Source organism: Sipha flava, unplaced genomic scaffold (assembly GCF_003268045.1).
Source record: "Sipha flava isolate LNK unplaced genomic scaffold, YSA_version1 228_pilon_pilon, whole genome shotgun sequence".
In the NCBI taxonomy this organism is placed as follows: domain Eukaryota; kingdom Metazoa; phylum Arthropoda; class Insecta; order Hemiptera; family Aphididae; genus Sipha; species Sipha flava.
The window spans coordinates 62,918-88,886 of NW_020272864.1; the positions used below are offsets into that span (position 1 = coordinate 62,918).

The following is a 25,969-nucleotide window of genomic DNA, read 5'->3' on the forward strand; positions in this document are numbered from 1 at the left end:
CCCACGAGGCCAATTGAAAAACATGCGTTCGTGTGTCGAATCAGCGAGAAGCCAACGTAAAGACGATGGGAATGTACAGAAGACGAAAAAAGCGCAATATAATTTGCTGCAATGTCAAAATGAACAAAATTATCTTCGGGTACTTTCTAGGCACTTTGTTGCCCCCTAACCTCTTCTCTTACTCTTTCGCCCTCGCGCCCACGCCCACTATATATATTTGTATAAAAAAGGGTGGAGTTGTAACGACTTCTGAAACTTTGAATCGCTTCTGTCATGCACAACGCCAAACTGTTTAAATTCTCACGGGCGCACGGTCGTGCCTGGTTCTCTCATGTGCTATTCATCGAGCGTGAGAGTAAAAATGAAATAAAAAATAAGAAAGAAGTAAAATTATAACGGTTTCCTTTTTTTTTCCTTCTTAAACGCGATATCGCCTATATTATCTTATCCACTAGTAATACAATTTAATTTCATCCAATTCATTCGGAAATGGTACAATGTGTATGTATGTGTGTGTGTGTGTGTGTGTGTGTGTGTGTGTGTGTGTTTACATTACACTTTTCGGTCTATCCACACACCATCCTCTACCCACAGTTGTGGCCGACTAACGTTTAAGGAGCAGGTCGAACACGGGCAGTAAAAAAGAATTATGATTTTATTATACCGTTTCTGCCCCTGTAGTCGAGTCGATCTGACTGCGTACGTATACAATATGCATGAAATTGCGGGTTTGCCGGAATGCCCTACTTATATGCGCTCTCCACTCGATTGCTAATAGAAAAGAAAACAAAGGTGCGCCAAGGGCGGAATAGAAAAGGTGCGAACAAATGAATAATAAAACGGCATTATATATCCGATTGATGTACGCGCATGTACAGGGTGAATAATGTTCAGATAACTCTGCGGTTGATCCTCGACAGGCACTCCCGCGCACCATTGAGAGCAACGAGGAATAATCAAAAACTATTATAAAAATGTTCAAAAGTGTTGGGCTATAGATGCACAACGGCTTAAAAGATTTTGCATATTGCACAGGAGCAGTACCAAAAATAAGACATACAGGTATAAATGTGTTTTATGGTAAATGCGACCGCGGAAGGAATAGTTCAATTTTCAGTTAAAATTTTTTTTTTATATTATTATAGATGACGGAATAATAATACATATTTCTTATCGAAACACATTCTTCTCGAAAATTTCGATTTTACGATAGGAAGTATTAATAATCAGTATTAAATAATAATAAAAATAGACAAATAAATTCATACCAAAAGTATTTCCTATTTTCAAACAACCTATGTAAACTATTCAGATACAGGACGAACTATATATACTAAATTCTCATTATTATTATGACTCTATATGTTTTCTCTGAGGGGGAAAAATTGTATCACTAGATATTTATGATTTGAATGTATAAATTATACAATAATTTAAACTATACGAGTATGGTTTCTCTAAAGAAGAAGCCTTACAGTATTTCAGTAGGTACTTTGTGAGTTATTTTTCAAGCATCAATTTTTTAAAATATGAATCCCTACAAATTACGTGTTTCATCATTTATAATTTATCTATAACATAAGTCAAAATAACATTGTTAATAATAAACGGACTCCAAACAATCCGAGCCGAGTACAAAAATATTTGAAAGTATAATAAATAAATAATTAAAAAAATAATGACAACCGCATGCATGTAATCGTATACACAACGTACTGCTACTGTGTAACCCGATCGAATGTTCAAGCGCAAGTGCAAGTAAACACATAAGACACGTCGAGTACGCTTTTATTATTTTATTTTTGTTTTGTTTTTGTTTTGCCAAACCTCAAGAATGGAAAAAAACTTTAGATAACAAAAACGATGAAAATAATAGAAATAAAAAATAAACCGTAAACACATGCCATTTAAATAACATGTGCGTATTATTCTACCATTGTGTTACAATAATTACCCAGTGTCTGTCCCAAAACTGTCCTCGCATCTTCTCCGACACAAGCGCTGCGAGCGTCAAAGGGATTAGTAAACTGAACGAAAGCAAATCCTTTGTGCATCGATATACCTGGAACATAAATGACAACGTATTAATGGTACAACGTTAATTAAGCAATAGCGTTCGGGACCTCCTCATTTTTTGACATAAATGTAAACCTTACCGGTGCGAACACCGTGCAGCTGTACCAATGATTCCAATACAAAAATTTATATTGATGAGCGATTATTAACGTCTGCATTGTTTCCCTGATGTCAAGGTATAGAACGTACATGGTATTTCACAGGAATATAATAATGTACTCTGAGGTAATAATAGTAAAACTGTTCGAGATAAAAAGTGTATAGTATATTTCGTTACGAAATAGTTTTCTCTTACACGAAATTTAATGGAAATATTAATTAGGATCAGGCATATCAGACACGAGGTAAATTTTTTTTTGTGGACCGCGGGTATCAATTTAATTGAACAAAATAAAATATGAGTATTAAAAAAAATTATAAAATACTATTGTCGTATCGCGGTTATCTTCGATTTTTAGAAAATATATACATTATTGTACCTTATCTACTGATAAACTGAAATCGAGTAAGTTTAATTTTAAGTTTAAGTTATGATTTAAACGTATATATATAATAATATAATTTTTTTTTCGTTAAACGTTTATGTGCGTAGTAAACTATTTAATATATTTCGCCCATTTGATACTTTGCATTTTACATGACTCGTCTGAATGAAAGTATACGAAATAATTCATCTTAATGTTATTTTGATTTTAAAATAAAATCATATATATATATATATGTATATATGTATATATATTTTATAAAAAGTTTCTAAAATCTTTGTAGATATCGATTAGGTTATTGTTTTTAAAAATATTTACAAATTGAAATTATATTACATACTCTTTAATAACAATTTGACGAACTATACCATTTATCGGTAGGCAGACTTGTAAAAAATACTTTTGAAAAAGTATTAAAATACTAATACTAGTATTCGAATAAAATAGTATTAAAAATACTTATAAAATACTATTATAAAAATGTATTTCACGAATACTCACTAAGTATTTAAATAAAAATACAAGTATTTTTTTTTTTAATTTTATATTATATAATATTATAGTTAACCACCCCCCCCCTCAAATAGAAAAAAATTGTGTCTATGCCACTGATTATATATTAGTTTAGATACCTATATTATGATACTATTTACTGTAGATTTAACAATTTGAAAAATACAAAACATGTCTGACTATTTAGAGGTCATGTTCACATATTTCATTCACATATTATATATATCTATTAGTATTAATACAATTAAATGACAAAAAAAATGAATAAAAAATGGTATTAACTATTAATATGGAACTATTTGAAGAAATGTCCTTAAAAATTACAATAATAAACCCATATAAAATTATTCTTAGAAGTAGGAACAATTATTAGGATAGAGAATTATTATGATTATACAATTTCTTAAACGAACTTTGTGGTATTTAAATACAAGTATTTACAAATTGTTAAAAATACTTTTAAAAATATTTCAAAATACTTAAAAAAATACTTTAAAAAAATTGTATATAGAATACCAAAAAATACTTCAAAAAGTATTAAAATACATGTATTCAAATTAGTAGCGCAATCAGGAATTTTTCATGGGGGGGGGTCTGACAAAATAAACTAATATACAAATAATAAAAAATTATAATATATATATCTAGAATATGATATTAATATACTATTATACGTACCAAGGGGGGGGGGGGGGTCCAGACCCGAAGTCCACCCCCCTGGTTGCGCCACTGATTCAAATACTTGTATTCGAATACTTTACAAGACTGTCGGTAGGAAATAAATTAAAAATACATTATGTGATGAAATTTCGTGTAAAAAATTCGTCAGATATGAATTTACGTTTAGCATTAAAACTATTAAAAATTTTGTTAAACGCTTTACGTTTAAAATTTAATAAATTATTTATTTTTACATTTATTTATTAAGTTGTATACCTAGTACGAACAATTGAGTGCCTATTTTGTAAGTTCATAACACCGACATGTAAAAATTATACTTTGAATTATGAATTATAAAGAAAATAAGATAAGAAAGATAAGAATAAAGATTTAATTTTATTATTTTGAAATAATTGTGGTACTGTGGGTTTTCTACCAATTCGATTGACGAATAAAGGATTATTATTTTTGGTAACTATACAAATATGGACATCTCTCAAATACAGATGATTTTGTAACCGTTAAAATTTAAGTATTTATTCCAGCAAGTATACGATATTTACCAATATTAACATTTTTAAAAGTCTCATGTAATTGGCCATCTATATAATAACACATGTATGTAATTTATAAAACATAGGTCGTTCTGGAAAATTTAAATTCCGGACGTTCGTACAGTAAAATTACAAAATCGATTGATTTTCAACATACTTGTTCTTTATTATTATTATTTTCAAGTATTTAAGAAATATGTACTCAAATATCTAACATGAGGTAATATTGCAAAAATATTCTAAAAATTAAAGTGCCGGAAGAGATGTTGTACAGAGAAAAAGAAAAAATAGCTGACTCGAACAGCAATACATGATATGGGTGGGTGATGGCCGCCAGAGGGTGTATAAACATAACTCAACAACGTACGTTTGAAACGGGCAAACTCTAAGCAAAAAAATGTAACAAAGACTTCTAAGAAATCACAATAAGCTTTTTGATAGTAATAAAAATAAAGAATAAATAACTTTTTGATCGTGTTGTGGATATAACCCATGGCTGTATAGTATGGCGCTTTGGTGTCATTAACAGTAACGTACGTATGATATGTAAAGTCTGCAGTTAGGTTCGAAGTCTCTGTTCTCAACTCACATAATTTACATTATAAATAATAATAATAATAATACTTGGTATTTTATAATTTTATTGAAATTCCTTTGTGCATAAGTACATATTGTGCTTTTACGGTTTCTCTATTAAATTGAAAATGCTATAATCTGTACTCGAATCTAATTAAAACTGTACGTGAATCTGGCATATTCCCGAATCCTTTATAACAGAAAACACTTTTCAAAATGATCAAAAAGAGTTATTATAATAAACTACCATAAACTCTGGTGGCAAACACACCACAAACATACACACACACATTATATATATACATATATATACATATAAAATATAATTTATATATACAAAAAAATAATATATAATAATATATTGATATAATATATATTATAATTCATAGATAACGTACTATAAATAGTACAATATTAAAATTTAATAACTATATGATTGCACAAAAAATACAAACACAATATATTATAGAAATTACAGAAATTTATCACAGTAAAAATGTAGCATATCATTTTTCACTAATTATATTATACAACAAATAGCTGATGAGTTTCATTACATATTAACATTGCATACTTCGTCAAAATAAGTTAAAGATTTACCAGCTCTCAGAAATCTTAGTTTCCCAAAAAAATTAATAGAAAATATTAGAAACACATAAATGAATAATGCAAAATATTATACGACGCAAATAAAACATGTATCAAACGAGAGAATCGAAATTATTGATTGAGTAACAGTACATCGTTGATGAACATGAAAAAAATAATGATACATTGTTACTTGAAGCTCTTACAGAGCAGTGTAACTCAAGAAAAATAATACAAAATGAGAATAATTTATTTTGAATAAGCTATTTATATTTACGTAATTGTTTTGTACGAATTTTCGATTACTAAACAACTATCAGTTAATGATTTTTTTATTTATATAGTGATTATATTACGTTTATGTTAAATAATAGTATAGTTATACTTCACAATTATTCATCGTCATCAATCATCAAGCTCTTGCTGTTACTACAAATATTTTATCTTTTAAAATTAAACGTACCCATAGTGTTTAAAAATACATTTAATAGCAAAAGAAAAAATATACATTAATTAGATTTTTACCGTTTAATTAAAAATATAACATTTTCCTTTCGTAATTAATTTTTAAATTAAATTAAATTATCAAATTCATAATTTTAATAGAAGACAGTTCATCCTTATGCTGTCTTATATATTCTCTTTTTCAAATAATTAGTGTATAAAGAACTAAACTGTCAATAGTAATTATATCATTTTAAATTTAAAGCTGAATTATTTTACTGACTAAATTATAATAATTAATGATTACTTAAAATATAAAGTTAAACCCATTAACGATTATTTTAAACACAAATATCATGTATACATTTAAAAATATACTGATATTGAAGTTTTAAATTTTCTCCGTGTGAGTAGTTCGTGAATATTCTTTTCTGGTACATAATACTGTTAAAAATAAGAAACAGGGATCAATTTATTAATAATATAGATAGTTTAAAATAGCCAGATTTGCATTATTTAACAAGCTTTAACCTTGAGATTTTTAATATATGTAGAATATGCAAAATTATTTTTAAGAAATTTAAACTAAAAGTAATGTTGTCATATAAAATGTAAGGAATTTTCTATAAAAAAATATAATCTGAATTATTTAAAAAAAGAAAGTCACTCAAAATATTATTAAATCTAAAGTTTTTTAAGTATAATAAAATAATATTATTAATAATGTTCCCAAAAATGTATTAATCTTGTTTTACATTTATAATCCGTTAAAATGAAAATTGCAAACGTTATAAAATAAACATTAGAATAATAAAAGTATAAATTTCCTTAGTTTTGATTATTTTAGACAAAGAATCACATTTAATAAAAATCGTAAAAAATCTCAAACAAACACAAATAGCTCGACATCGACAAACATAAAATGTAAACATAATATTAAGCATCCAAATCTTCTCGGAATTCTGAGAATCGGCATCTTGTAAATACAAGTGATAAAAAATCACCAACACAATATTAACTCGATGATCAACAATAATAGAATAAACAAATATTACTTTGATAAGTCATAAGATATTAGTATCTGTGTAAAATAAAATCTAATTTTTTTTAGCCTTTTAAATAATAGAGAATAGTAGTCTTCTTGTTTAAATAAAATAAAAATGATTATAATATGAGTAGAGATTTTAATTTAATATCATTGATTCGAATAAACAGCGCTCATGGGATAAAATATTGTATACGAGTATATAAGTAGTAATATATACATATATATATATTACCGGCAATATGGATAATTCAGGTATTTTGCGAAATGCCTAGGTATTATGCAAATTGCCGACCCATTTTAAGCAATATAAATAAAACATGATTTTCATTATTATTTTACATATAACCTAGGTATTTTATAAAATACCTAGGCATTATGCAAAATGTCAATTTTTTTTAGGTAACATACAAAACATTTTATTATATGTTATAATACATTATTACTCATATTACAAACAAAATTGAATTTTTATGCATTATTATATGATAACTGTTATATAAATATTTTACTTAAACTACTATTTACTTATTATAACATGTTGTAGAAAAATAAAATTTTGAAGTCCATAAAATGTTATTTTTAATGCAAATACACTTTTTATTTTGACACTTGGACTTACAAACATATTTTAAAAATCTTTGACCAATTTCTGTGGATTGAATTTTTATCAACTCATTTTATTATTCATCAGATAAAAAACTAGTATTAGTGGCCAAATTTTTAAAAAAATGTTGTAGTTTGTTATAAAAATTTGACTTCATATAAATCGTATGCATAGTTGTAACACCAAAACGAGACATGAAAATGACGAAAAAAATTACAATATTGTAATAAAATTATTAGTACGTTCATTATTGTACCTCTGATTAATTATTATAGTAGTAAAAGTATTAAAAAATATTAATCTTTATTGCGTTTAATCGTAGACGCACATTTATGATAGACGATAACTAAAGTCGTTGGTAATAGGCGATGCTCAATTTTGTTAGTTTTTATCATATTGCCTACTCCACGTTTGGCATCATACATTATATCTAAGCAAAGCTCGTATTATGTATATTGCTGAGTGATTTTTGGCATTTTGCAAAATACCGGATTATCCATATTGCCGATAACACATATAAATATATATATATAAAAAATGCATTTACTTAATAGTTACGAAATTTAAATAATATATCAACAAAGAGTACGATATGTAATTTAATTAAATGTCTGGTACGTTTCCCCGAATCCATTGTATTTAAATTATATCATTCCTATTTAAATGTTCATGGTATAGTCATAAATAGTCGCATGTTATACGTATACATATTTTCGGTATCGAACGGTAGAATATTAAATAATCACATAAACCAATCGGTACTGTAAGACTTTACAGTTAACCGCGTTTGATCCTTTCGTATTTTAATGACATTATGTTTTCTTTTTGACATACATGCACATGTAGGAGAATGAAATACGCTGAATAAATCCAGTTATGATTAGTGCAAATAATATTCTACAGACAATGAAGAAAAATTATATTTAAAATATTATATATATATTTATAATTTATCATAGGAAACACTTATTTGGATAGTAAGTTAAAATAGTTTATAAAAAAAAAATCAATATTTATACAGTTTACAAACAAGGTATATCTTATGGAACATGAATTCCAGATCTATATGCTTAAAAATCATAATTTGTTATCCAATGAAAACATTTTAGAATACGGATTTAGTAAAGACGAAGGGTAGGTAGTTGCTTAAATATAATTGCAGCTCTGGCGTATAAAATATTCTGCGCTATAAACATTTCAATCGAAGATAGACAAATACGATATAACTGTGCAGTTCAAGATCACATTATTAGAGTTGAAACGTTCAAGTTATATTTTAAATGTACTCAAATTAATATTCGATAATGCAAAAGAAATACCACAAATACACGTGTTCTACATAAAGTCGAGTAAAACATTTGTTCTCTAAGTTCGCTTGAAGGGTTTATACATTTTTATAGGTTCGTATTACCAGCACGGTCGCTTTTGAAAAATAGTACCAAACCTTGACAATATTTTGTACTATAGTCATGACTATGTTATCTTAACAATGTTGATGGGAACATCGCCGTTCAACAGTGTCAGAAAACGGTAGTTACTTTTGCAACGACGCAATCAATTTATGTATTTTTTCCCTTTAAACGTACGGTTTTCAAGTGAGCGACTACTTGTAGTTTTGTTGAAATTTTATGAATTGGTTTGCAAAGCGCGAAGTGTCATCGCGACCAAAGTTTCAGTCGCCGCAGCCGACGACACAACTGTTCCACAACTCTGTGTCTTATATGATCTTGCAGATTTGAATTATAGAAGTAATATAATCAAAGATGGTATCTGGAAAGATATTACAACTAAAATTGGAAAATCCCGTAAGTAAATAAAAAACAAAAATATTATCAGATTAATACAATATTTTGGTTTTTATCTATAGCACTAATTACTAAAATATTTAATAGATACTTTGTTTTAATTTATTAATTAATTTTAATAATCTTAATGGGCGATACTAAAAAACGATGGAAAAAGATTGGTGATCGTCTGATCACAAAAAAAAAAGCAAATGAGTCGCGATTTGTCGTGCTTTGGAAACCATACGTGCAACGGATACGAATGATGTTTTTTTTCTTTTTTTTTACAGTCCTTTTGAGCATAATCTTATTTCATAGTTCTCGTCGGCTGCACTCCGCGAGACTTCCATTATTATATCGCATTGTCTGTAGTAATACGTTACGGAGTCGAAAATGTAAAATATTACGCACTATATGATTTGGTCGGGCCGACAAATAGCTTGACCAATTTGTGTTTTACTTATTATCCAAGTACAGACCACTATACGGTTTAGTCAGTCAAATTCGAACAAATGTCACTAACCACAATCCATAATGGTTCCGGTATCCGGTATAACAGAAATTGGTAAATGAACAGCGTTATTGTTAACATTTACGGAGTAAAAGTAATGAATGATTTGTATAGCTCTAAAGTAGTGTCGGTCTGGCTCATGATTGGGCCTCCGGCTAAAAATTTACAATTCGACCCTAAACAATATAATATTGGTATGAGATTTAATGAAATACCTACTAATTTTTTTTTTTTTTTATATATTTTTCCAAAGCCAATATTATCGAATTATCATTGTGTTCGTATATGTGACCGTTAATAACCCTTACCTCAGTTTTTATTTATATTTGTTCGATTTTGATCAAAAAATAAAAATGTATAAACTTTAGCGGTTATACCTAGTTCTATATCACGTCAACAATATTTCAAGATTAAGTCAAGAATAACATAATTTTAATTTAATTCAGGAAAATAATTACTAAGATTTTTCATGGTTGCTTTAAGTCCGGGAGCGGATTATGAGAGGTTCAGGAGGTTAAATGATCGACAATTAATATTTCTTGACAAAATTGACCTGTAGAAGACTTATATTTTTTAAGTGTGCCGACTATAAATTAAAGTTAAAACTAAACTGATAAATGCTCCAGTTTCAACCTCTTCCCCCAAATGATATCACTGGTTTAGTATAGTAAAACAAAACAAAACAAAACAAAACATCTGTATGTCAGAACCCGTGAGGGATTCCATAAAATAAGGTAAATGTTTACAATGATAATTATGAAGAAACTTATAAAACAAATATTATATGATCATATTGTTTTTTTTTGTTTCAAGGAATACATTTATAATCCACTTTCAGCTCTAAAAAATGGGCTCTTGAAATAGTCTGACCTATAGTTCTCTAACTGTGGATTCATCACAGGTTGGACTCCTATTTTAAAAATAAATCTCAGAGCCCCCGGCAATTGCCGGGTATCCGGATGGTCTAGACTGACACTGTTTTAAAGATTCTGAAATCACTTTGCTCTCTATAATAACAGCAACCATTGTAAAACGTAAAACTTTTAAAGAAAACGTAAAAACAATTCAACACTGGCATATTTAAACTAACGGTGTCGAAATTAGGAACAAACGTGTTAAAACGCCCGACAGTGCTACGTACCAAAAATTATTTGGTTAATCGGTCGGGCGAACAGATGGTCACCTGACAAGATCCGACGGGATCGAAGTCGGACGACACTTTTACTTGATATTTCAAGTGACCTTATCAATTTATCTTGACGGTCAAATCATATGGTGCGTAACGCTCTCGGACGGATTTCAGTTAGTTTTTTGAAATGTGTGCGCCGACTTTCGGCACGTTTCTTAAACTTTTTTATCCGTGGAACCCTTTTTGATATCCACATTTATCGTGTGATTCCTACTTTTTTTTTTAAGCTTTTTAGATTTTTTTTTAAGATTATTTATAAATAAATTATAATCATTTAATAATATTGTGTTAAAGTTATTTAATTAAAAAATTATGTTAAAATAAACATTAAAATAATAATAATTGTATACATATATATTATAATACTTTAATAATTATTACTTTAATTAGACTAAATATAAATTTAGACTATTCTATATGACTTATACATTGTTATTTAATATACAAATATTTTTTTCTATAATGCAAACAGTTTTTCACCGTTATTAATCTTTAGTTGAAATTTTTAAAGTAGTTTTCTTAAGAATTTTTAAAAAGTTACTTAAACTTTGCCGAACCCTGAAGTGATCTTTGTGGAACCCCAGGGTTCCACGGAACCCAGTTTAAGAAATGCTGGTTTAGATAAATCAGTTCTACTATCCGTACAACTAGTGACGTACGCACCGGGGGAGGGAGGGGGCTCCGAGTTCAAACCCCCCCAGGGCCAAAAAAAAAAAAAATTGTTTTATAATTGATGACATGTAATATATTCGTAGTTTCATTATTATGATTTGGACTTAAAATATACAGCTATACAAATATTATAATAATTAAATAATTATATTGATAGGTGTTTGAAAAGTTTTGTTAACTATGCTGTTTTTATATTCCAATAACTATTAATTTACTGTAATGTAAAAGTAAACCGTAAATTGGTAAAAAAGTTGTATAAAATGATATCTATTTATAGCATCTTATTTATCTGTGTAACGAAAAAAAAAGATAACGATTATTTTTGTTATCCCTCCCCCCAGAACAAGATTGAATGTACGCCACTACGTACGGCACAAAACGATCATGGGAGTCGTCCGTTGGTCGCACATCGGCATTTTCGTCCGCACGAGCAATGACCATAGATAAATATATATCGTAGCAGTGACGGCGGCCGAGTCGTTCAGTACGTTGGCGACACTGAGCCGAACACACCGGGCCGCGTGTACCCGTTGATCCACCGAGAACGTCCGTGATAAGCGACGATAACGGTTATCTGTGACAACACGATTCCAATGTTTTGATAGTTTGTCCGTCGCAGTGAACCTTCAGTTCTACGTCCGCCGCGTAAATAACCGAGTACTTTCTTCGGCATTTACAGCGGAATTGTTCTCGACCCGTCACCATGCAGGTAAATGCTCTTTTCACGGGTCACTATGATCTCGTGTACGCGTATGCAGACTCCGGGTCACAGGTGTTCTGCGACTTTGCCACTCGAAAGACACACCTGTCGTTAGAGCTTCGCCAAAACCTTTGTTTTCGATGAACGCCGTGCCCGAGAACTGATCCGTTGTTTCACTAATGCGTAATATCGTGTTCAACGATGATTATTGACTTCATAATTATTTTTGGACTGAACATGGCGGTTGCAAAAACATCAGATTGTTCGATTTGCGTTTGTAATTCAGTGATTATGTAATACATTTCAAACGTCACAGATTTCCAGTATGACGTCCCATTATTACGTACAGTTTGGCGCTAATCTCGAGGAATTTTCGTTTGTCTCACTCGTATCGTATCGTGTTCGGTTAAGATGTAAAGTTTAAACGTTTGTCCATGACCTATCTGTGACGTATATCGTACTATTAAACCGTTTACGTTTAAAAAAAAAAAAAAAAAAAAAAAAAAAAAAAACGATAAAACATTCGAATGCTCGTACTCATGTCCTTGATGATTTCTATAATACTTAAATTCGCGATGAAATTTATAATAATTTGTTCGGCACTATTGTTAGTCATCAAGTTGTTCTTTGACAAGACCAATTACTTCGGTAAGGATTAAATGAAAAATATAGAAACTTTCAATATTATGGTATTTTTTCATTAACGATGGTACATCGATCGATATTGTATTTTATTTAAAGGGCTAAAATTACGATGTTCCCTCATATTATTCCCGCTTCTTCCTGCGTTATAATACGTTCGGTATATTAAATCCACTGGAAGACAAAAAAAAAAAAAAAAGAGGGCAATGTATATCAGTGTTTATAATTACTTTTACTAAGCATGTATAAGCATGCTATTTTATAATATTTCAACAGGATACAATATGTATATGTTTTAACTGAGATGACGATGTACGTATAACCAGTAACTTAAATAATTATAATCGTTCATTGCACTTTTGACATTTTCAAATAGGGTGAAGTTTTGTACTTAAATAATTCCATAAAATATTTAAATTATAATATCTATTCTTGGTCATTTCATATGTTTTTATTTTTATTAACTACATTTTCTTATAGAATAATTTTTGTATAAAAAAATACTCGTTTATATATTTATGTATTATTTTAAGATATAGAAATATGTAACACAATTGCATTTAAAATTTATAATTTTAATACCCAATTTGTTTTACCTAGTTTATAATCAGAGTGTTCGTTATAAAATTTATTGTTTAGTTATACTTAAAATATATACGGGTATATACATATATATATAGGTAGGTACTCTACTTGTTTATCAGACTCTTGATTGTTATGCTAAGTGTAAATATGTTTGGTGATCAATAATGTGGTATTAAAAATATATTAAAATACTACAAATCGTCACTAATTTTATCAAATAAATTGTTTAAAACACAACTCGTGCAAGCTTTTTGCGTGTTTAAGACACATATTTTAAATATGTAAAACACTGTGGGCAAATAAATATGTTTCTGACGTTTCCATTTTCTGCTACAAACCGTCTTTTTTTTATTTTTGGCCATATAGCCGAAATCATTCGTTTTTTATTTAAGTTGAAACTTATCATATTCAAATTAAGTAAAAGTTATAACATTTTATTGTATTATTTTGTCAAACAACGAATCGTTCTCCTTTAAAATCGTATCAATTGTACTTCCCAAATGGTTCATATTTTATTTCAATGTATTATAAAAATTCAATAAAATCGTTTATTTAAATCGTGTGTAGATTTTTCATAACATTCATTAAAATAAAAATAAATTTTAAATAAGCTTTGAGTTATAAATTTGTATTGCCCAATGAGTCAAAAACATACTTTGTTTTCAGCACATAAATATTTGAATAAAATACTCGGTAAATCGTCATAATTAAGTTTGAACGCGCAATGTTTTCAATGTTTTAAGTAGTTAATATCTTTGATTATTAAACTTGTTTTTTAGAAGCTAGCATCGACCGCAGTCATAAGGCGATATTTACTGCGTTGTAACGCGCGTAACGCGTCAAGTACAGCAAGTTTCGATTGGGAAGACGCGTTAAATCTCGATCATAATTTAACATCGGAAGAACGACAGTTGAAAACTTCATTCAGAGACTTCTGTCAAAAAGCTCTTATGCCCAGAATTTTGAATTCAAATCGCAATGGTGTGTACGAAAAAGAAGTGCTAAAAGATATGGCTGCTATGGGTGCATTAGGATGTACTATTGGCGAATATGGGTGTGTCAAAGTGTCCCAGGTCGGATACGGTCTCATAGCAAGAGAAGTAGAGAGAGTCGACAGTGCTTATAGGTTGAATCAATTTATTTTCAGATAAACCTTGATTAAAATTTTACGATCGATGTCGTTTTAGATCGGCGCTGAGTGTTCAGTCGTCCCTTGTCATGCACGCGATTCACGCGTACGGCACCGACGATCAAAAGGAACGGTATCTACCGCAACTGGCCACTGCAGATTTGGTCGGAAGTTTTTGTCTAACCGAGCCAAATGCCGGCAGTGACATAGGAACGATGGAGAGCAAGGCCAAGTATGATTCCGAAACGAAATCGTACACGCTGAACGGTGCTAAGACATGGATAACGAATGCCCCGGTAGCCGACGTGTTCATAGTTTGGGCCAGATGCGAAGACGGACGGGTGAGAGGGTTTGTGGTGGAAAAAGGTACACCGGGGCTCACGACGGCCGTCATACCGGGAAAACTATCGTTAAGAGCATCCAGTACTGGATCGGTGTACATGGACAACTGCGTAGTGCCCGAAGACAGTCTGCTGCCCGGTGTCGTGGGCATGGGAGGTAAGAAGTAGTTTTGTCACTGTGTTTATCGTTAGTTTTAACTCTAACTTGTTCGTATTTATCATTGCCCGCTTAGGACCATTCGGCTGTTTGAATCACGCCCGTTACGGAATCGCGTGGGGAGCCTTTGGAGCCGCCGAAGCTTGCTTGTCCGTTTCCCGATCGTACTGCTTGGACCGTAAACAATTCGGAAAACCGTTGGCCGCCACACAGTTGATTCAAAAAAAATATGCCGACATGGTCACGGAAATATCTATTGGTCTGCTGGCGTGTTTGCAAGTGGGGAGGTTGAAGGAACAAGGATTGGCCACCCCAGAAATGATATCGCTGATAAAGAGAAATTCTACCGGAAAGGCGTTGGACATCGCGAGGTTGGCCAGGGACACACTTGGGGGAAACGGGATCAGCGACGAGTACCACGTGATTAGACATCTGATCAATTTGGAAACTGTAAATACGTACGAAGGAACTTATGATATTCACGGTCTGGTATTGGGAAGAGCGATCACCGGGTTGCAATCTTTCAAATCGTAACCGATAGTCACAAAACGACCTCACCGAGCTTATGTGAACAAAACGAATACGAATTCTGCTGCATTGCGCGTTACTACGTTACCAAACTTAATACATGTTATATTTGCGTCGTTATATATGTTTATTTATTTCATAAGTACTGTTTTCGAAACCACTAGATGGTAATCAGAATACCGTTTGGCTTCATTCTGGAAATATATACGTGTGTAATAAAATATTTTTTCTGATTTTTGATTTAGTGTTTACAGCTGGTTACTGACTTTATATGACGTGTTTAAATTCCAATAATCCCTAGGGTATCGCTATGGTATACGTGACTGTGGTAGTTTCAAAGGAGCGTAATATTTTTTACGGTCGCTGACAACTCACGATACTCAAATTAATAATTTTCTTCCCGTCTTTCCCCCTGTATTATATGATTTTACAGGGCCGACCGGTACCATAGCGTGTGCATGCGGTCTAGAAGTCTATCAAGGAGGGATGGTTTTCCGCCTTTACCTTTTTGGAAATGCTATGGGGATGTTAACAAGTTTTGTCGATCCATACATTCGAAATGAGCAGAAAGTGTTGGCCGATCGCAACCCTCGACGAATACATGAATTTCATTCCGATTATCTTCTATGCGTGAAATTGGTCTTTTGACAGCGGTTTCAAAGTTTTAAAGTACTTCTTTATATAAATTGGCGAGATAACCTCCTTTTACCTAGTTGTATGTGATCAATATCGAATACTGCGTTACGTTTTGTATCTTCTTGATTATTCATACTTATACTCGTACGATTGCGAGATGTTTTATAATAATATTTACATTAACATTGACTTTGAAAAATGTTTTCTGTCGTGCAAATTTATCATATTAAATCGTTTTATGAAATGATTAATTATTTTATAATTAGTTCCAATCGCTATTTATTTATTATTTATTTAATTACCAATTAGACAACTAGATAATTTTATTTGATCAGTATACAATGTTATTGTGGTGAAGTTAACAACGCACCGCGAATCGTCCAAGTTGTTTACAATATTGTCAGTGGATAAGGGGAAATCCCATGTTCTAGAATATGCGACGATTATCTCGTTAAGGTAATTTAGAGAATGTTCTAGACAATCGACGCCGATATATATATACCGGCTGGTCAGACGGTCATTCAATCAGTCCGTGAGTACAATCCGCGACACACCGTGAATTCCACTCCGCGATATATTCGGCAATTCCTCCGCAATTGTAACGCGTATCGATATTTGTACATACATATTTATATAATATAGTGTCTATTTTAATTAAATTAAATTGTGAGTGATTTTTATTACTTAAATCCCACATTATAAATATTTACGCACAATTAATATTTATTCCGTTTCACGAAACTTACAAAATATGATTGGTTTTTTTAAATTTTGTTTGTTACGGCAGAACCTTTTTTCGCTGAAAATTTATTGCAATTTATTCAACGGTTATTATAATATATAATGTTATGAATCGAAAACGGTTAAAATTCAATAAACCATCATTTATTAGGAATAAAAATAACTATACATTCTTCTGATTGACATCATAGACATATAATAATTCCGTAACATTTTTAATAGAATATCATAATGTCGCTTTTTTTAAACGATTGAAAAGTCTGTTTCTCAAAACTAACGGTTGTATGAAACGAATCGTTTTTCAGAAACATAGTCGCAGTTCTTCAATATAAAAATAATAATTGTACTGTTATAAGTATATTCACCTCAAAGCATCAAATATAATTTGAAAAACTAAAAATTCACTCGGTTTACTAAAAAAAAAAAAACACAAATATTTATAAATTAAAATCGAAATTTTTTAAATCAAATAAATTACATAGAACAAAATAGTATAAAGTTTATCATCTATTTAAAATTGCAGGTAACCTAAATAACAAGAAACTTATAAAAAAAAATATATTAATTTGTTATGAAATATGAGCGGGGTTGGTAACTTGGGCTTAAAATGTATGTAGTTATTTGTATAAGACACTGTTAACCAACAGCAGGTGTGTATACAAACGGGGGTGTTAAGGTTTCAAACCTGTCATGACATTTTAAGAAAATGTTTTTATACACCCACTTAAAAAATCAGTAATTTTCGTCTACGTGATGTTTATTAGATTGGCAAAGGTAACTAAATCAAATCGTCTGTCCGCATATTGATAATCGTTAACCGACAATCGTTGCGATCATAATCCTTGGAGTCGCTCTTAAAACGTTCACCAAAATATTTTTCTGTGTATGCGCCCGATCAGCAGAGAATGGCGTTTCCTTCGGGTACAAAGTTTTTCCCAGATTTCCTTCCCCCTTCCCCCACTAAAAGAGTGCAAACTGAGATTGTCAAAAAAAAATCCTATAGCCGCGCGTCGTAGTTCTTTTTCTCCTTAACAACGCAATACATAAGGCCATACCGAACTAATTGTCACGTATTACCAAGAAAAAAAGCATCGCGCTTTATGATTACAATACACGTACGTGTAGCGGTCATGGGCGCAACTAGAGCCCAGTGGCGTAGCCAAGGGGGGGGGAGGGGCTAAGGAGGCTATAGCCCTCCCATGGGCCGTGTTTATATGTATAATGTATCTTGACTATTTAATAGAATCAATGGATGCTCGTTTTAATCAAAGGCTTATTGATGTTATGCCACTTGAAGGACTTATTCCGGCCAATTTAAATATGTATGACGATAAAAATATTATAAAACCTGTTAAAATATATGTCCAAGATCTCCATGATGATACCTCATCTACAATCAGAGCTAACCTGTTCATATGGCGGCAACAATAGAGTCAAAATACTATTCCAAAACCGAATTCTGCTCTTGATTCACTCTCTCATCGCACCAATCTTCGAACTAACATTAAAATACTTTTACAATTATTCGCCACGTTACCAGTTACCTCTATCACTCCGGAAATAACGTTTTCAGCACTTAATCGCTTAAAAATTTTTTTAAGAAGCACCATGTCGGAAAACAGACTGAATGGGTTAGCTATGGCTAATATAAATAAAAAAGAGCAATTCGATGAAAGTGAAATAATAACTGAATTTGCCAGAAATTCGCCTAAGAGGATGCAGCTGTCAGAGTGAAGCAAGTGTCTGAATACTGAAACCAAAATTATTATTATTATTATAAATTATATATTAATAAATATTTTTAAAACTAAACTAAAATGCTTGAATTACATTTAGAAACTTGGTGGTAGATGGTGAGGGGGGTTAAGGGTGAATTCTCATATCCTATCTTACCTTACTTATCCAAAAAAGTAGTTAGCCCCCCCCCCTCATTTAAAAATCCTGGCTACGCCACTGCTAGAGCCCAGATATTTGGGTCGCTGAAATTGCTGAAAATAAAATTTATTGGTATTTAACTGTAATTACTATAGATTATATAGATCTGATATATATATTTGAACTCAGGTGTGCTAAAAACCCTATTGCGCCCTCCTAGTTGTGCCTTTGGTGGCGGTAACACTATCTTCACGTGTAAACGATTATTGCATGGATACGACCGGTATATGTGTATGTGTGTGTGTGTACGGGATGAGTGGTGTGCGCGTGTGTGTGTGTGGACGGACGCCGCGAGATACGATATATGAATCGGCCAAACGTGGAAACGAACGCGGCCGACTCGTGGAAGGGGGTGACTTTTTCGGGGAGGGTGGACGGCGGTGATGAGCGCATTATCTTTTGTGCCGGCATTCGTGGGCGAGGGTGGGGGTAGCGCGTTTATCGGCCGCGCGCCCCATTGTGCGTCGTCCGACGCCGCCGGCCGTCAAATCGCTCAACGCTGCTCCATATATACATATACGTGTGTATATTGCCCAGTTTTAATTTAACGCCGCATTGTGTTCGGAGCGTATGCGCGCGCGACGTATTAAAACAACCCACCCGTCCGTCCGACCACCTTTTCCGCGGACACGGTATACGGTATATAAATGCGTACGTACATATAATAGCATTGCGCACACGACATCGTACGTTCGTATGCGCATACGCGACGACTGAGGATAAATTATTGTTTCGCAATGATAGTAGTAATATTGAAACAAATATAAATAAAAAATATAAAAAAAATTAAAACGGTTTCCCTCCCCGGGATTATAATAATAATAATAATAATAATAATAATAATAAATAATAACAATAATAGTAGTATCATTTCGACGAGAAATTCGCGCTAAATATTCGAAACGTCCCCGCGATAGATGTTCGGTGCGAGGTTGTCTACGTTATATAAAACGGCCGATGCTGGTCCCGTCAAATTTATCAATAACTTGCTCCGTTGCCGGGAGCACCGCGAGCTTTGGACTATTCCATCATGCGAATTCCATTATCGAAACTTCGGAACCCAAAGAATTCGTCATTATACGAGATAAACTCTCCCGAAACTGTACTATACGCGGCGACTATGTACAAACAGCTGTACCGACTCGGTGTACTACGAGCGGTGAAGAACAAATCATTTTTACGGAGTTCTTAACGTTTGCCGGAAATCGTCCATACGAACAACAACAACAACAAGTGCGATATAAAATAATAGTATTAGTCGACAACGGAGCGATATCGAATAAAATAATTAAAAAATAACATGTGTTTTAAAGCTCGGTTGTTTTCCTTTTCCCGACCGTTTATCGGATACGAAAGGTAATAGGGTAAATAATAAACAATAGGGTTCGCACGCTCGACTTGTCGAACGTCCGCACACGTAGATGCGAATAACTTGAATTTATTTTGTCGGATTTCAGATCCGATATAAATTCGGTCAGGTAAGGAATTATAACGGTGCACGTTTAAAACGTTACGTGTTAAAGATAAATTATTAAAAGTAGTTATAAAAATGGTGAGCAAACAAACTACACTTCGAGATGCGTTTTAAAATAGGTTGCACGGAAATCGGAAGTTTGTGTTTGATAATATTTAATAGAAAAATAAGTTTCACGCATGAGGTGTGTCTTGGGTGTGGAATCGAAACGAAAATTCAATGTACGTTTACAAAATGTTGCCGTCGTAAATTGGTCTTCATGTGGTATCATTATGTGTTGAAGACAACGCGTAAAAAAATTACGACAGAGCCAATTTTATTGTAATTATGCGAATCGCGAAAAACAATTAAAATTAAATTCTAGTAGTTCACTCGAACCATGTACGATAATTTAATGAATTCTTACGTTGCATCGCGATGGGATAATACAAATTATACGTGTACGTGTATAATATACGACGCAAACCAAATTACGACATCGGAGTATGACTGTATAAAATGTTAAGAATTTCGGGTATCTATGAGCAATTTCACTCACCAACTATACCTGCCGGCTGAAATATTTTCTAAATTAACCGGTCAAAGGCATAGTTGTCACTGTGCCCGATACGTGTACCGTAATAACACGTATGCTTTGAACTTTTTATTATCAAATATTAATCACTCCATATTCAAATAATAAACAACGTTAAAAATATTAAATTAAATACATATAGAAAAAAAAACAAAGTTGGTTATGTGAACATCGTTTTCACGTGTTACCAGTGAAAATCAATGACAAATCGTTTAGTATAAATATTTGTCATTTCACGATTCAATCATCGTCAACCGATTTCCGTATTTAGTATTTATTTTCGATGAAAAGCATTCAAAACAAAAATGTGAACATTACTCACCCACTAGACGACCATATCGCTGAAACATTCGTTCGACGTCGGTTTTACTACATTGAAATGTGTTGAGATTTCCCACGAACACCCGAGAATTTACTGCCTGCGGATCTTGCGAGTTGGTTTGGTTGCCCACTTTGCTCATCTTCATGTCTACAAAAAAGAAAAAAAAAATGTATAAATAAACTTCAGTTTTAAAATTCAATTTTTCACAGTCGGACGCAGCTCTTAAGTGTCAATCCCTGTATTATGCTGAACTATACCTACGCTGCAAACACTTCTCTAATGTTATGTTATATTATTACATTACTCCTCGCGAAACTATGAATTATACAATCGTTACTAAACAAACCCTTACATCACAACCTATTTCATTGATGTTTTAATATTTATGTTGTAACACTTAATGTACACTACGGGATGGACTTCAAGTGTTATTTACATACCGAGGAATATTTATTTTTCTTTCGAGGTCCATTCACTGTTTGCGCGTTTTAAATTAAATCGCATTTTTGCATTTATTGACGGTCAACATCGAAATCGAATGATAATATTAAAATATTAAACAATATAAATTGAAAACAAAATGCGATTATAGACTGCTGTATAGATATGGTCGTTGTAGACTATGCATATGAAAATAAATACAAAGGACACATTTTCTAAAACGTTAAAACCATAATAATTTTTACATTTCAAAACACCCAAAAGGATCGTGGACATCAATTGTACTTCTGATTGAGCGTAATATACATTAATACATTTACAATTGTCTATTCTGAAACTATATAATATATAAACATGAATGTAAATTTTTGTTGGTGTGGGATTTTAAACCAGCATTGGGTGTACGGTAGATATTTGATGTACGTGTTTTTCGCACAATTGTACGTGTTTGTTTCGTAAACACATTGCAAAATGTTGGCGTTAGATATGAACAATCGAAAATTGAATACGGTTCTGCAGAGGTCGTCGTCGCGCGGCGCGACGGAGGAAACGGTAATGATTAAAAAAAAAAAACACGAAAAACAGAGTTCGAAGGATACTCGATAAGATCGCGTCAACGGCGTAGGCACGACATCTTATGCACTCGGAAAACCGAACGGCGAGCCAAGGAGGACCGTCACTAATCCTTGGACACAACGTAATTGCCACGAGGCTTAACCCGTCCGAGAAAGGGTTTCGCTTATTAGTTTATTTGTCCGCGTGCATTACCGTAAGGGCGGCGGCGGCGGCGGCCGTGTTTGTTGTGGGCGAATCGCGCGAGTGTTTTCCATGGGATTACACCAGAACTTGACCCGGCGACGTCTCCGAACGGTCCGTGGCTCGTCGTCGTCTTTCGGCCGCTGTCACATTAAACATTGACGAATCGGTTATATTTGTTATTCTCGCGCGCGCGCTATCCCGTCACCGGGAGACGTACCGTCGACCGCATCCCTCCAGGGCGTCTCGCCCCTCGTTTATAAATAATACATCATCGCCGCGGTTACCCTCGAAAGACCTTTTCCGACGGACGTGTACGCGCGTGTTTCGAAACTATCCGCCATCGACGTGGTGCCAAAAGTCCGTACGATTCGACGGGACGAGAACGCGGACGTTGAAAGTACGGATGTAATTGTTCGAATTATATTTTTTAAACAGAAGTACAATGTAAACTATGTATTTATATACATGTGTGTGTGTTTACGCCGTGGTGGCTCTTACGACTGTGGTGGTTAACCGTCAAGTTTCGGGTTTGGTAGCGGGATAGGTATATTGAAGACCGATCGTACGATTCGACGTTAATGATTGAAAAACAACAACAAGGCATACTTTGGATGCGTGTTGCGCTTAATAATTATAATGATAAATAATAATATACAAATATTGAATTTATGAGGCGCTCCAGAATGGTAATAAGTCAACAAATATTTATAATATAAATGACCAGAAGCTCATTCGCTGATCATAGACTTGTTACAATGATAATAATAATAATTAGCGATTTGACTATCACCCGACGATGGACATCATTCTTGACATCATGAGATGGGAGTTGCAGACAAGCAATGATCAAACAGCACACACGAACCGGGTAACAACACAAACGTACCCGCCGTTTTGAACAGCGGCGGCGAAGGCGCACACACGTTAATTAATTACGGTGGCGGCGAGGACGCACTTATGTCGAATGTAACGACGATGACGAAAATGCTTGATTAGCAGAAAAACAAAACGTACACAGGTCAAAGCAGTACCACGACGCGAAGAAAGAAAAAGTAAAAGACAAAAAAAAAAAGGAATTGAAAATGAAAAGTGGCGAGTCACCGTTGTACGCATCATCGATGTCGTCGCGCACGATAATCGGTGAGACTCGAGGTCGGGATCAGAATGGACCGATATCAAGCCTCCTTGGACACGCGAATCATGTGGAACGAGTGCCAACGGTGCGAAGTATGTGTGGCTCGAACAATGTGTATTGTTATTTAATTATTAATTGTGTATTGAAAGCTATAAAATTGCATTCAGGCGATTTAACCATTTTTGAGTAAAATACAAATCCTCTTGATAATTCTGATAAAAACATTGAAAATAATATTAAAAAGTTAAGTTCTTATACGAAAGTCAATGAGATTATGTTGTGTATGAAGTTTATGACTACTACGATTATAAAATATATAATTCGCCGAAAGTATTAGTCTGGCGTCGAGTTAAAAAGTATGTGTTGGACAAACGTTGATCAATATTTTACAATTTTAAATTTATGATTTTTGAGAAATTAATTGTCACATGGATATAACTATAAAAGTCATTAATCCAATATGTCACTCTCAGAAGTTATTTATCGAAATCAAGTTATGGTCTTGAGGGTCCTTTGGTCACGAAAAGGCTAAAATAGATATGGTAATAGGCTATAATGTAACAGAAATCGTTGTTGTAACCAAGCAATATTGTTCAAAGCCATATATCATACAAGACATTGTTTTTTCGTTTTTTTCACGACGGTCATCGATAATAATTATTATGATACTGGAAAAATATTCTCAAATAATAAAAATTGTTATTTGTTAAATACGGTAAATACAGTTATAGAGACTTCGATGACTCCAACCATTACGTAAACATTTTAAATAAAAAAAATAAAAATAGTATAGAAAGGCCACGGAACGCTATCGGATATTGAAACATTACTTACACACAATTTTCTTTTTCGTCCATTTCGTATAGACATATTTTATCGATAACGATGTCAGTGTCTTTGTATATTTATAATATTTATTATACACACCATCGATTTTCTATGTATAACCTAACGACTTAGTTTGGATTAAATATTATGTCCTATTACATCTAAAAAAAAAAATATACTTATTAGATTTGGCCGGGAATTTAAATTCTAAAAAAAAGAAAAAATTAATATCGAAAATGATCGTCCAATGCACTATCTCAGCGCGTATATTATTATACTCGTAACACCGTACAATACAAAAGCAATAATATGCATATATACATGAAATTGCTGCCTAATTAAAATCTCACGTGATTTACGACACTTGAGCGTGGTTGAATATTTATATATATTTTTCTAAGACGATAAAATAAATAAACGAATATTTAAAAAAAAGAAAAAAACCTGTATCGTTAACGGTATTGTACGAAATAATATGTCGTTGGTTGTTGGGAAGGACGAAAAGCGAAGTGGTCGAAGGACCATATCGAGGAAGAGAAAGACGAAGAAGAACTCTTGGATGAAAGGGTTGGGGGTGTATACTTTTTTCCACCCGAGATCTTACATTTATATTATATATATATAAAAGTGTATTCTGCGGCACGTTTGGAATGTTCCGGTCCGCGCCTGCCACCCGATGAACATCTAGGAACGCGTCGAAGAGACGCGGCGGGGCATTCCGTTTAAATTAAAACGCACCTGCGCCCTCCTTCCCCAGTCACAATCCTTCCCTTAATCTTCCACCCCCAACCCCTTTATCCGACACGTCGACCGAACTAAAACGCCTCGTGAACACACACACAGACATATATGTATATGTATACACGTCTATGAATACACGCGCGGCTGCGGCACCTGAAAACGCGCAATTCACATCGTTATAAACGATTCGACCGCAATTTTCTGGTGCAATCTTTACCCGTCGCGGGACTTGTTTTGGGCCCGCAAATTTGTTTGAAACAATTACGTTTTTAATTCAACTGTTCACTATGCCCGTTCACGGTCCAAATGCTGTAGCCGCCTTTCGTGTGGCATTTTGCGAGATCCCGAAGTGTACACGTCGACGGCAACAATCGTCGGAAACTCGTGTGGCGACGAACAACGGGTGAGCGCGCGCCGCGTGTAGGTGCATAGGTATTGTTTTTTCTCGAACGTACGTATCGTGTAACGTGTTTAACGCGTTTGTTACACTTCAACCCACGATGCACCCTTTCACGTCTTCTCGATCGACTGTTTATCCAGGAATCCCCGTTCCCTACCAAACCCAAGGCAAGTTCTTATTACACACATAGGCGTAGC

At 32.9% G+C, this 25,969-nt stretch overlaps 2 protein-coding genes across 5 annotated transcripts in view; one reads left to right on the top strand and one right to left on the bottom strand.

The window, feature by feature from the left end:
- LOC112683505 (heterogeneous nuclear ribonucleoprotein C-like 3) overlaps positions 1 to 25,969 on the bottom strand; it is a 117,192-nt gene that overhangs the window by 59,529 nt on the left and 31,694 nt on the right. For all 4 annotated transcript variants that reach the window (XM_025554557.1, XM_025554558.1, XM_025554559.1 and 1 more), the window contains exons 2-3: positions 21,469 to 21,615; positions 1,955 to 2,062 (exon numbers count right to left, since the gene is read on the bottom strand). In XM_025554557.1, the coding sequence (XP_025410342.1) occupies positions 1,955 to 2,062; positions 21,469 to 21,615 (255 nt within the window). The remainder of the gene's footprint in view (positions 1 to 1,954; positions 2,063 to 21,468; positions 21,616 to 25,969) is intronic.
- Positions 12,276 to 16,026, top strand: LOC112683504 (glutaryl-CoA dehydrogenase, mitochondrial). Its single transcript, XM_025554556.1, has 4 exons — positions 12,276 to 12,413; positions 14,411 to 14,757; positions 14,819 to 15,258; positions 15,335 to 16,026. Exons 1-4 carry the CDS (start codon positions 12,408 to 12,410, stop codon positions 15,790 to 15,792), a joined length of 1,251 nt encoding a protein of 416 aa, XP_025410341.1. The 5' UTR covers positions 12,276 to 12,407; the 3' UTR covers positions 15,793 to 16,026.